General features: G+C 51.9%; 3 protein-coding genes across 3 annotated transcripts; 1 reads left to right on the top strand and 2 right to left on the bottom strand.

Moving 5' to 3' along the window:
- Positions 1 to 655: 655 nt before the first annotated feature.
- On the top strand, positions 656 to 1,586 carry PtrM4_024330 (BTB domain containing protein; the record flags this gene model as incomplete). The annotated part of the gene is made up of 3 exons (XM_066103611.1): positions 656 to 699; positions 762 to 888; positions 942 to 1,586. 3 exons carry the CDS (start codon positions 656 to 658, stop codon positions 1,584 to 1,586), a joined length of 816 nt encoding a protein of 271 aa, XP_065965813.1.
- Positions 1,587 to 2,477: 891 nt separating this feature from the next.
- On the bottom strand, positions 2,478 to 3,469 carry PtrM4_024320 (uncharacterized protein; the record flags this gene model as incomplete). Its single annotated transcript, XM_066103610.1, has 5 exons — positions 2,478 to 2,972; positions 3,035 to 3,046; positions 3,124 to 3,186; positions 3,242 to 3,276; positions 3,337 to 3,469. 5 exons carry the CDS (start codon positions 3,467 to 3,469, stop codon positions 2,478 to 2,480), a joined length of 738 nt encoding a protein of 245 aa, XP_065965812.1.
- A 900-nt stretch (positions 3,470 to 4,369) lies between these two features.
- PtrM4_024310 (BaeS, Signal transduction histidine kinase) lies at positions 4,370 to 10,436 on the bottom strand (the record flags this gene model as incomplete). Its single annotated transcript, XM_066103609.1, has 3 exons — positions 4,370 to 4,633; positions 4,684 to 4,797; positions 4,848 to 10,436. The coding sequence occupies 3 exons, from the start codon at positions 10,434 to 10,436 to the stop codon at positions 4,370 to 4,372; spliced, it is 5,967 nt and encodes a 1,988-aa protein (XP_065965811.1).
- Between the last annotated feature and the right edge of the window lie 876 nt (positions 10,437 to 11,312).

Below are 11,312 nucleotides of genomic sequence, written 5' to 3'. Positions count from 1 at the left end.
ACGGTCGGTCGCTAGCCACGAACGACGCCTGATATAGCTAACAGTGAGCTTAGCATAGATAACTCCGCCTTGCTGATATAGGCAATCTAGGGAACGCGCGGGGTAAAGAATCTATCTCTTCTTAACCTAACTGTCTGTGACTGCCGTGCAATCACTGATCAGTGTTGGAAGGCCTTGTACGATCGTACGGTGAATAACAGTAGCTAAGGTAATCTTGTGTATTGGTATTCTGGTGTATGATGATTCTACGAATGTGGGGGCTACGAAGGTATACATAGCGTTGGGTCCGAGTTGGGCCGAAGTAGGATCGAGGCGGTACATTGGGCCTTATTAGGCGACACACCGTGTGTATGCCGACACAAAGCTTATTATTTTATATAGTTATGTTGATAGCTATACATTTTAAGTGATTCAGGTCTAATAATATATTAGGAAGTACACTACCTAGTTGTAATATAGCCTTGTTTTCTTGAACTGATAATGAATCTATCCCTTTCCTTGGTTCTTCTTTCACCCTCTCCACGCTATCGTCTTGGCGTGCAGCGCCCCGGAAAAACTCCTGCCGCTCTACCCCCCACCTACTATTTATGGTGCCCTTTCTCTTCCTCTTCCTCTTTCTCGTTGTCGCACGCAGCAAAAGCGCTCGTCAGACAACATGGCGGAAGCTTCTAAACAACAGGTCTTGACCACAGTCAAAGGGTATGCTCATCTCTCCAATGCTTGTTTCTATTCTATGAAATCGCTCGCTAATCATCGAACAGCCTCCTCGAGTCTGGGGCTTACTCGGATTTCGTCATCACATGTGGGGCCGACACACACAAGGTTCACAAGGCCATTGTTTGCACTCAAGTAGACTTTTTTGCACATGCACTTGAGTTTGGTGGAAAGGTACGTGTTGGAAATAGTGCGGACGAGAAGGATTATGACTCATTCGACGAAAGGAATCAACACTTCACAAAGTTGATCTACCCAGGGACGATCCGGAAGCTGTGAAGCAAATGATTCAGTACCTGTACAAGGGCGAGTACGATCCGGTCCTGCCTGATACGGAGTCAACAAAAACCGAACGATTTCCTATGGACGAGACAAAGAGTATGACATATCACTTCTCAGGAAATACCTTTACCTATGCATTTCCGCATACTTGTACGTCCGTTTGGGGTACGGATGTCTATGTGTGTTCGCATCACACCTGTGGCTCAGCCCCGAAGACAGACTTTGTTTGCGAAGAATGCGATCCATCACTGGCCTATGTTCCTCTCAATGGCACCTCCGACCAGCTTCTTCTTCATGCGAAGATGTACGAAATCACAGACAAATATAATGTCGTCGGTCTCAAAGATCTAGTCGTAGAGAAGTTTAGCCGGGCATGCAAGAACTTCTGGGACGATGACAACTTCCCCGTTGCGGCACATCATGCCTTTTCTACCGCTCCCGAGGACGACATGGATCTGCGCAGCATTGTCAGCGCAACCATCGATGCCCATATAGAGCTGGTCGACAAATTCGCTGTTATTGACCTTATGCTTGATTTCAGCGAACTTGGCGTGGGAGTTCTCCGGAAGAAGGTTAAAGACCATGGTTAGGGCAAGAGGGGGTATTCAAGTTCAGTTGGGTAGGCATGGATGCGGACATAGCTTGTCCTATGATCTAGTTCTGAGAAGATGTGTAAAAAATCTGGATGAAGATCTACGGCTAGACTAAAGATGCTTGTATAGCTAGGGTACAATGCTCAGTTGCAGCTTAGCAACGTGACATGCAGTTCTCTGCTCAAGGCTTTGAATAAAAGAGTCACACATCTATTCACCTATTCCACCTTCCTCTACCTAGCCTTCTAGTTAATACAACAAACCACCTTGGAATACCACCCACAAACATGAATAAACAAATACAGTGACATCTCAGCTTCAAAATCACTAGCCTACTGCCTGTCGTAGCTTGTAACACATCTTCCATCAAGTCTTGTATTTTTCCTGTCTTCTGAATAAACAAGACTTGAACAAGAAATTACAACATAGCAACCAGTGAAAAAGGGACTAAAGTTATTCTTTCCTACTATACTCGTAGATAAGAAGGTTACTTACACAAGCAGGAAACAAAGCCATCATGGATGTATTAGTAAAGCTTGAAAACACTGAGGGTGTGACATGCCTGTTCTCTTGAAGATGACATGGGGAAAGAAAGAGCTGAAAGATTAAAAGGCTCAAATCACGTCGACATACGCAGGCCAACAAGAGGAAACGCTCACTAAAACGCATTAGTTTAGAGTTCGATATGGTAAAGTGGAGCAGGGAATAGCTGAAGTTATTGAGGTAGCGTCAAAACATGTCTGTCATTACTGTATCAACATCACAAACGCCATAAGAGCGGAATGCCATCTACAAAAAGCCCCCCACGCAATTGCCCTATCCTATTTTACCCACCCTTCTTCCGTCATCCACTCGTCCTCTCACACCACACTCCAATCCCACAACCCCTCAAGCCCTTCCAATCCCAAACTTGCTCAACCGAATCCTCGGCACAACACCTACCAGCACCAACACACTAGCGACGATAACCGCCCAATGCTGAATATGCGCCACATACAAACTATACGTAGTCCACGACGACGCGCAGATAGTAGCCAAGCCAAGTGTCGCAATAATATAACCGCCCATCCGATGATACTTGTAGATGCTCTTCGCCTTGTCCACACTACCATACAACTGCGGCACATAATACTGCGTAAAGCCCACAATAGCCTGAATATACACCAACACGTAAAACGCGAGACCCAGACGCGCGTGCGCAGAAGCAAAGTGTTCGTGACCGGGACCCGCCTTGTTAATCTCGATGATGATAAGGCCGGCCGTAAGGGCCGAGGCGCCCACGACGTGGAAGAGGAAGTGGGCAATGGTGCCGGAGCGCTTTTGTTCGGGGGTATGCGTCGGTTGCAGGATGAGGGCTGCTTGGATGGCGAGGAGGAAGCCGGCCTAATAGGGTATCAATGATACGGTTGTCGCGAGGGGAACTCTAGGGTACTGTTTTGGCTTACGGAGTTGAGGAGCTGTGGCCAAGGCAAAATACGCGGTTAGCGGGTGTGGTCGTCACAGGGGGGTATCAAGGGGTGGGGATGAGGCTTACGGGATGCCAGGAGAAGAAGATGAGCTTATGGGAGAGAATTGCTCCCCAGACTATGGCTGCGAGCTGGGTGACAAGTTAGTATGGGCTGTGGTGTTGGCAATCGGGGGATTGCGCTTACGATCCATATTCCTGCCTGCGCAATGGGAGCAGTGCCTATAGAGGGTGTTAACTTCGTTCTGTCATATTCTCCTCCCGAAGCTTAATATTACACACCAATCCACAGGTTGTGGTAGAGAGGCTGTCCCTCCACCTGGCTGGCATCTCCTCTTCTGCCTAGGAGCGGTTCCTCTTCACTCTGGCCGCGCGCCGCAGTGGCATTTGGTGGTATTCCTGTCGCAGAAGCCATGGTCGAGGCGCAGTTTGTGACGCGGCAACAGATGTGGCGGGTGTAAAGACAGTGACAGACAGTGAAAGACACAGTGTCAGCGCGCGCCTGGTGTCAGAGGAGGTGTTTCGGGGTGGCCCGGACTTTAGGTTATTGTGAAGCTTAGGCCGACGATGACGACAATTAGACCCTTGTACATATCCGCCAATCAGCATCCACGCGCATGTCAGATGAGGGCTGAGAGCAGCCCCGCGGAGGAAGTGGTGATGTTTGCATCGTGTGTTTCCGAAGTGGAGAAGACGCTTTTCGACATGCCATGCCTGTCTAGCGCACCCATATCGGCTATGTGAAGCCATCTTTACGTCGATACTCTTTTCTCGCATTACTCGGTCTTAGTAGGGTGAGTATCAATAGGAATTGCTAGACTTAAACTGTGATATACATTCGTCTCATCTGCACATCTATCGTACAATCCTGCGTTCGCGATCATCACCTCCAGCCCCACATGCAGCGGATATATCCAATGTTTGTAGTGCTGCCCCACCCGTCATCCCCGTAATCCCATGGTGAAGTACCTAATTATTTCATAGCAGCAAAAGGGGAATCATTTCTTCGCTCGTCCCCACCTATCCGTACGCCTTCAAAATGCCCAATGCGTTCATCCCAAAATAAAAATATTACATCTCGCCAGACAGCTTAGATGTGATTCAAAGAAAAAGAATAAAGAACCCTGAATATCCTGTGGTAGCGACGCCCCCGTCTAGTGTATCCATAGTGATACGTGGATAACGACCCTGCCCAGACTGCCCAGAAGCATGTGTCGTGTCTCTAACTGCGCCGTTCGCTGATGCAAGTAGGAGCAAAATCGGGGGCCATGCCTCGATATAATGTACGTGTGCGTGAAGATAAAACCGACTCCTCTCACTTCTTCTTCATGAGAGCAGGCTGCTTCGATGGATCATCCGGGTCCAGGAATTTGGTCATGGCAAGAGAGAGTTCCTTGAACTCCACCGGCTTAGTGACATAAGAGTTGAAGCCCGCTTCCACACACTTTGCGTACACGTCCCCGAGGACGTTGGCAGAGAGCGCGATGATCGGGTGGCGACGGTACCCATGCTTCTTTTCCCATCGCCGGATCTCTTTGCAGGCTTGATACCCATCTTTGTTGGGCATATGCAAATCGCACTGGGATTGTTAGTATGAAACACGTGAAGCAAATGCCACCAGATACTTACAAGTACGATTGAATAGTAGCCCGGCGGTTTGGAGAAGATGGTTTCAGTAGCTTGAACACCATCGAGTACAGTCTCTGTTTCGATGTCGATCCTAGCAAGGAACTTTAGGATCACCTAAGAGAAGTCAATATCGGAAGATACGTGGAGATGACTGCCAATCTTACAGTTTGGTTGATCTTATTGTCTTCGACGAGGAGAACTTTGTGGTTCTTGCCACCGACCCGACGCTTGAGCTCCTCAAATACAAGCTTTTGGCTGACCACAACTTGCTGCGCACTATCCTGGTTGCGATCTGTACTGGACTCACGCTCCTTCTGGGGGTCGAATATGATGGCGAATTTGGACGGCTTCAGTGGTCGGTAGATAAATTGCAGACGACGATCGATGTGGAGCTGATCATAGTCGTAGTGCGGAGCATCCCTCATGAGTTCTTTCTTCTGCGATGGATCTGATACAACGACTACGGATGTATTGCCATATGAAGTAGAGCTGAAAATCTGATCCATAATCGCATGTACTTCGGCCGTATCATGCAGCACCAGAACAACGTGAGTGAACAATACCGGGTTATCACCACCCATCATTCTTTGCGCTTCAATGTTGCTTGACTGCCCGGTTACCTGATGAGGTATGCCTTGGGGAAGCGTGTTTTTGATGTGTCTGATTGTAGCTTCCCTACTATGCTCCAGTGGACACACCACAAGAATAGAGTACATCGGAGGCTGCAGGGCACTACCGAGTGGTGAAAGACTGCGGTGCGGTGAAGATTGGCGGGCCGTCTGTTCCGATTCAGTAGACCCTGTAGAGTAGCCGGAGGGATGTTGCCTTTCGCTATCCGGTCGCTTGGGAGGCAGTTCCAGGTTGATATTGGCGTCCGGGGAGGCTTTGACCTGTTGCATATATGATGACGCTGATGATCTTTCTGATCGCACACTTGATTGTCCAGTGAGTGCAGCACTAGTTAGTGAATGGTCAGAGCTTCCAGAGGACAGCGAAGGCGAGTCACGTGAGCGCTCAGAGGCCGACGAACTGTGAATCGGAGATTTGACAGGCTCGCTCTTTTCAGATGACAGGCTCGATACGCGTTTGAGTTGCGTGTACCCAGGCGTCTGTGATTGAACAAACTTCTGTAGAGCCGATGGCTGCGGAGGTTGTGGTGGTGCTGATGGAGTAATGAGTGGAGTCTCAAACGCTGGCGTTCCTGGCGTCGACACAAGCGGCTTGGGATAGTCTTCAGCAGTGGGGAGTCCGAACTTGATCGTGAAGAAGAAGGTTGAGCCTTTGCCTGGCGCGCTTCTAGCGTCCATCCTGCCTCCATGTAGTTCGACAAATTGCATGGAAATGGCCAAGCCAAGGCCTGTACCACCATGTTGTCTAGTACTGCTGGCATCAATCTGGCTAAACCTTTTGAAGAGGTACTTAGCCTCAGCATCAGTAAAGCCCTGTCCTGTGTCAATGACTTCGAATCGAACCATCGTCTCGTTCTCCTTCAAAGGCGGAGAACGATCCGGTGGCTGAACCTTGCAGCGTATGAAGATCTCCCCACGCTCTGTGAACTTGATTGCATTGCCCACCACGTTGAGAAGCACCTGCCGAATGCGGAACTTGTCGCCCTTGACCTCTGCTGGCACACCTTCCTCAACGAGATAATTAAGCTCAAGACCTTTCTGAATGGCAAGTCCCATGTTCAGGTCGTTGACTTCCTCAAGCAAAGACGGTAAATGAAGCCATTCCATCGAAAGCTTGATCATACCCGCTTCGACCTTGCTCAGGTCGAGAATATCGTTGATGAGATTGAGCAAGCTATCGGTACTAGCCTTGATGATGTTGACGTGCTCTAGTTGCTCGGCGTTGAGAACGCTATCGAGAAGGAAGTTGACCATGCCAGAGATACCGTTCAGTGGGGTTCGGATTTCGTGGGACATGTTGCTCAAAAACTTGGATTTCGCGTCCATGGTCTCCTTCAGAGTTTGCTCGAGTAATTTGTGGTCGTTGATGTCTGTAGCCGAGCCATACCATGTTTCCTCGTTGTTGTTCTCAGCCAGCGACTTCTCCAACAGAACCCTTACCAGGTGCCACCTGTAATCACCATCTTTATTGCGAAGTCGGACTTCGGTAGAGTAAGACGGGCGTCCATGAGCGTCCTTGACGACCCTTAGTATTCCCGTGCTTGCCAGTTTCGAGAGCTTGGCCTGTGGCATATCCATCCTGTCTGGTGCCGAGCCACTAGGACTAGTTATGGTTCTCTCTGTCTCTGATGAAGCATCAGAAGAACTGGAGTCGTGTTGCCCGTGGTCAGATGGTAACGTCGTGGGTACGTTCGCTACACCATGTTCGTCTAGCTCCGGAAGCTTGCACTTGATGACATCGTCAGGGTGCACGTGTTCCAAGAAGCCGTTACCCAGGGCATTAGCCTCACTTTGGCCAGAGAAGGAGATCCACTGGGAGTTGCAAAAGGTCAGGCCTCTACGGTCGGAGACGACGAAAACGATCTGAGGGCTTGAGTTCGCCAGTGCGCGATACTTGGCTTCAGAAGCCGCCGTCTCCTGTTGACGGGCCGAGTTCTGTTCAGCGAGATGTTGCTCATGGAAATCCATGTTAGTCCCAATCCAGTGAACTATCTGTTGGCGTTTGTTCTTGAGTGGTGCAACGCGAACATAGAACCACCGATAGCATTGATCAAACCGTTGGAGCCTAACTTTCTTCTGGAGCTGTTGGCCTGTCCTCAAGGATCGACTCCATTCCTCCAGATAAGATCCACGGTCCTCTGGGTGCATGGCATCCCACGGGTTTTGCAGGACTTGGCCAGAAGTCTGACCTCGATATATCAAGAACTTGGAGTTCACCCAGGTTATGACGCCAGTGGTTGGTGCGGCAGTAAATATCTGCACGGGCAATGAGTCGATGATGGTCCGAAGCAAGCTTTCAGAAGGAGGTGGCATATCGACATCGCTGATAGAAGAGCGTCTGGCATGCGTCTGGGAAGCTTGAGGTCGTCCTCCTGGCGTTGTCGCAGCCGGTAACGATTGGAAGGATGAAGTAAAATCCGCCCCGTACGAGTGTAAGTAGGAATGGTTACGGCTAGAAGGGTCTTGCAGTGGAACGCGGCGTGCGCTCAACGTATCTTCCTTTTCATTACGTGACTTGGAAGTATCCTCGCCAACTTGCTCAGCTACAGGGTTCATAGTGACGCGTTTTGTGGGCCGTTTGTCTGTCTTCCGTGCACATTGGTCTTGTGCGGACTGAGTTAGTGACTTGGTATATTGTTTTCTGGCATCAAAGTAGCTCTCGACCGCTTCACTGCCGGCAAGATGCCCAGGCGTGCTACTAACGGATTGCTTGCTAGAGAACCCCAGCGAAGTAGCGTCCCATCCGGGTGTCCCTGCAATAGAACCGCCCGGGCTATGCTTGGAACGGCCAGAGTAGTCGGAGGGACTAGTGACGCTCCCCGCTGCAGAGTTTGTTATATCTTCAAGATCAAGATGAAGCAAGTCGTCAAGACTATCGGAATCTGAGGGCATATTGATACCTCCTGTCGTGCCGGTAGTCATACGTCGCTGTCGTATAGAGGCGACCTGGGCTTGTGCATTGCTGAAATGCCAGGCATTGGAAAAGGACGTTGCCAGATGAGGTCCAAGATGCTTGAGCGAGTTGGTCAAGTTACGTGGATATGGCACAATGGGCGACAGGATGGAAAGAATTGCAATGGGCGCTTTTCTCACAAAATCCTCTCTGTAGGACGACGAAGCGCCCATAGACTGTTCAGATTGTCTCCTGGTCATAGAGGGGGTTTGGGAAGGAGTGGATACATCTGGCGACGACATTACCTGCGACAGGGTGGGGTGTATCAGCGGTATGTGTGTGACGGTGCTAGCCTTATCAATGCCGATGGCTTCGACCATGCCATAATTTGTGTAATCCTGCGGAGAGCGGGATGGATTGAACGTGTCTTCGTCAACGCTGCCGGTCGTAAAGAAGGGGTTGGCGTCAGCATCGTTTTGGATAGCTGGCGAAGGGGCAGGTGATTGTGCCCATGGCGAACTTGGATACTGTTCATACTCTTCATAGTGCTGAGGTAGTCGAGGGTCACCGAAGCCAAGATTACGACCACGAGCATTTGTTGCTTTTTGAGCTTCCTGTGCCTGGGTTCCGGCAGACTTGGGCTGGTCTGACTTGTCCTTGGATAAGTCTTCTTTGGAGGTGACCATTGAAGTCGAGTAGTCTCTAGTCAACGTAACCAGACGTCCCCTCTCCAGAACACGGTTAACTCCAGTGTTGTCTATCAACGCGTCCGGTTCGTGGTCGAGAGCACGGAGTATGTGGTACACGGCACTGGGCGGTGAAGGGTCACCAATACTGGAAAATTCTGGGTCACTGAAAGACGGACCTCCGGTTGGAGTCGACTCTGCAAGATTGGGTGAACTGCCGTCAAATGAGGCCTGTGAGACTTGTCTCAATGGGTGTTCTGGCCTTGAGCTGGTGTGAGGGGCGTGGCTTGCAGCCCTCATTGGGCCTCTTGGTCGAATTGGCTGCGAGGGCGTCGGGGTGTCTGGCGACATGGGCTTCTGGCGTTCATGGCCAGCAAAGGAATGGTGCGAGAACAGCTTCGGTCTCCGTTCCGGGATCACTGTCGATGGTGGGGTATCGAAAGACATGTTTTCCCGCAGACCTGGCGTCTCGGACTGTGGGTTCCTCGATTGGCCCATTGCTTCCTGGTAGGTGGCAGCATGTGGACTGCCATCACTCGCCGTCGCAGTGAAGGTGGTCTTCTGGCCCCAGGGCACATTCTCAATGTCGGATGCGTCCGCTGGTACTGCTAAGGTGGCGCGCTCTGCTCCGTAGTGATCGCGCATTATCGAAGTGACGGTCGTCCACCATGCTGCAAGGCCAGGCTCGGCGCCCAAATGCAATACAATGTCGTAGAGATTGGGACTGGGGAATCGTGGGTCTTCGGCATCAGGGCTCTGGTAATTGCGGCCTGCGGGGGCAAAGGGTGTGCTTGATGCCGCAGGCGTGCTGCTCTCGGAGACGATGCGCTCTTTCGGCATTGCGTACTCTCTCGGCTGGCCTCCCATGACGGTGGGCGACAGGCTGGTGAAGGGCATGTGGAAAGCCGAAGCCCATCGCGGTGTGTTTGGCACAGTGGGGAACGGGTAGGAAGGCGTGCGGACGGCGTGGGCGGCAGGTGTGGGCGGCATGCTTCCGCGGATGGTCCTCGCGGATTCAGTCGACTCAGTCGAATTAGTAAAGTTGGTCGGCAGTGGATGTGGACTGGGGCTGGGACTGCTAAAGGCACCCTCAAGCGTGGGTGAAATGCCTGGCAGCGGCTCTTCCTTTATGGGCGAAATGCGACGAGAGCCCAGAGCGGCAACTGTGGGCGTGTTGGACGAAGTTCGCATGCGCGCGCGCTGCTGTTGCTGCAGCATCTTCAATTGTAGGCCGCGCAGGCGCTCCACCTCCATCTCATCAGGCGAGGCTTTGCCCAGTGGCGCATCGTCGCGGCTCTCCCTGCGTGGTCGGCCAGCCCCGTCCCCGTCAGCGGGCTGGCTCCCTTGGTCGCTCATTTCGGTATCCGTGGCTTCATCGTCGGTGGTGTGGGCGGCGTCTGGTGCGCGGGGCTCGGGGTGCTGGGTGTGCGACTGGTATGTTTTTGCATCGCTGGCGGCAAGTCTCTGCAGTGGCGGGCGCGCCGTGGGTGGCGGCGCACTATCGTCTCTCTTGGAAGTAGGAGAGGGGAGCGGGGCCTTTGTCATTATTGCATTCCCCAGTTCTCCTACAGAAAGCGCAGGTAGTATCGTGTTGGGCTCTCGGCACTATGGTGCATAGATGGACAACAGAGGCTATGACGTCGCAGTCGGTGCTCCTAACAGGAATGGACGGTGAAGAGGCCCTCGCACCATGAACAATGGACAAGTCAACAACACGCTTTAGTTACGACGGATGGGATTTGAGGCTATCCAGGTGCCAGTGCCAGCAAAGGCCGAATCCCCCCGTGCGCAGTCGACACAAGCTGGGAGGGCTTGGTGAGTAAGAATCAGATGGTGGGCTCATGCCAGGATTCAGGATCAGGATCAGGATGGGCCCTCGTCCTTGACCACCATGCAGACCGGCCTGGATAGACTTACAAGAAGTTGGAGGAGCACACACCCACACGCAAAAGACAGTAGCCGCTGCGACAGGTGATTTGGATGGCGTGTGAAGCTTACTGGCGCCGGAATCCGTCTTGCTCCTGTCTCATTAGAGCATCCCGCCCTGGGCGAAATTGACTGTTGGCGAACCGGCGGCTTCGCTATGACGCCTCTTGGCGCCGACGTCATTCCAGGGACTTCGCGTAGTGCGTAGCCAGCCGCACCTTCGGGAGCCTAAGCCGAGAGCGCCATGGGCGATCAATCCTCACTCAACCCAAGCACCTAACACATGACCCGGCCATGCACCCATCGCCCCATCAAGCCTACCCAACTACCAAAAATACTGCTTCGACTTTCATTCCTTGCTTGCGACACTGCACCTGCACTGCTTCTTCTGCCTCGCTAATGTCAAGCGGGATGCCACGTTGTCCCGATTGGCTGGGCACCCCTACCTAAGTTAGCGCGGCGGGTTTGCTATACCCTCTCGATCCGGCTAGCCTC

The sequence above is a fragment of the Pyrenophora tritici-repentis genome, chromosome 1, assembly GCF_003171515.1.
Source record: "Pyrenophora tritici-repentis strain M4 chromosome 1, whole genome shotgun sequence".
NCBI lineage: Eukaryota > Fungi > Ascomycota > Dothideomycetes > Pleosporales > Pleosporaceae > Pyrenophora > Pyrenophora tritici-repentis.
This window is presented reverse-complemented; position numbering and strand designations above follow the sequence as displayed.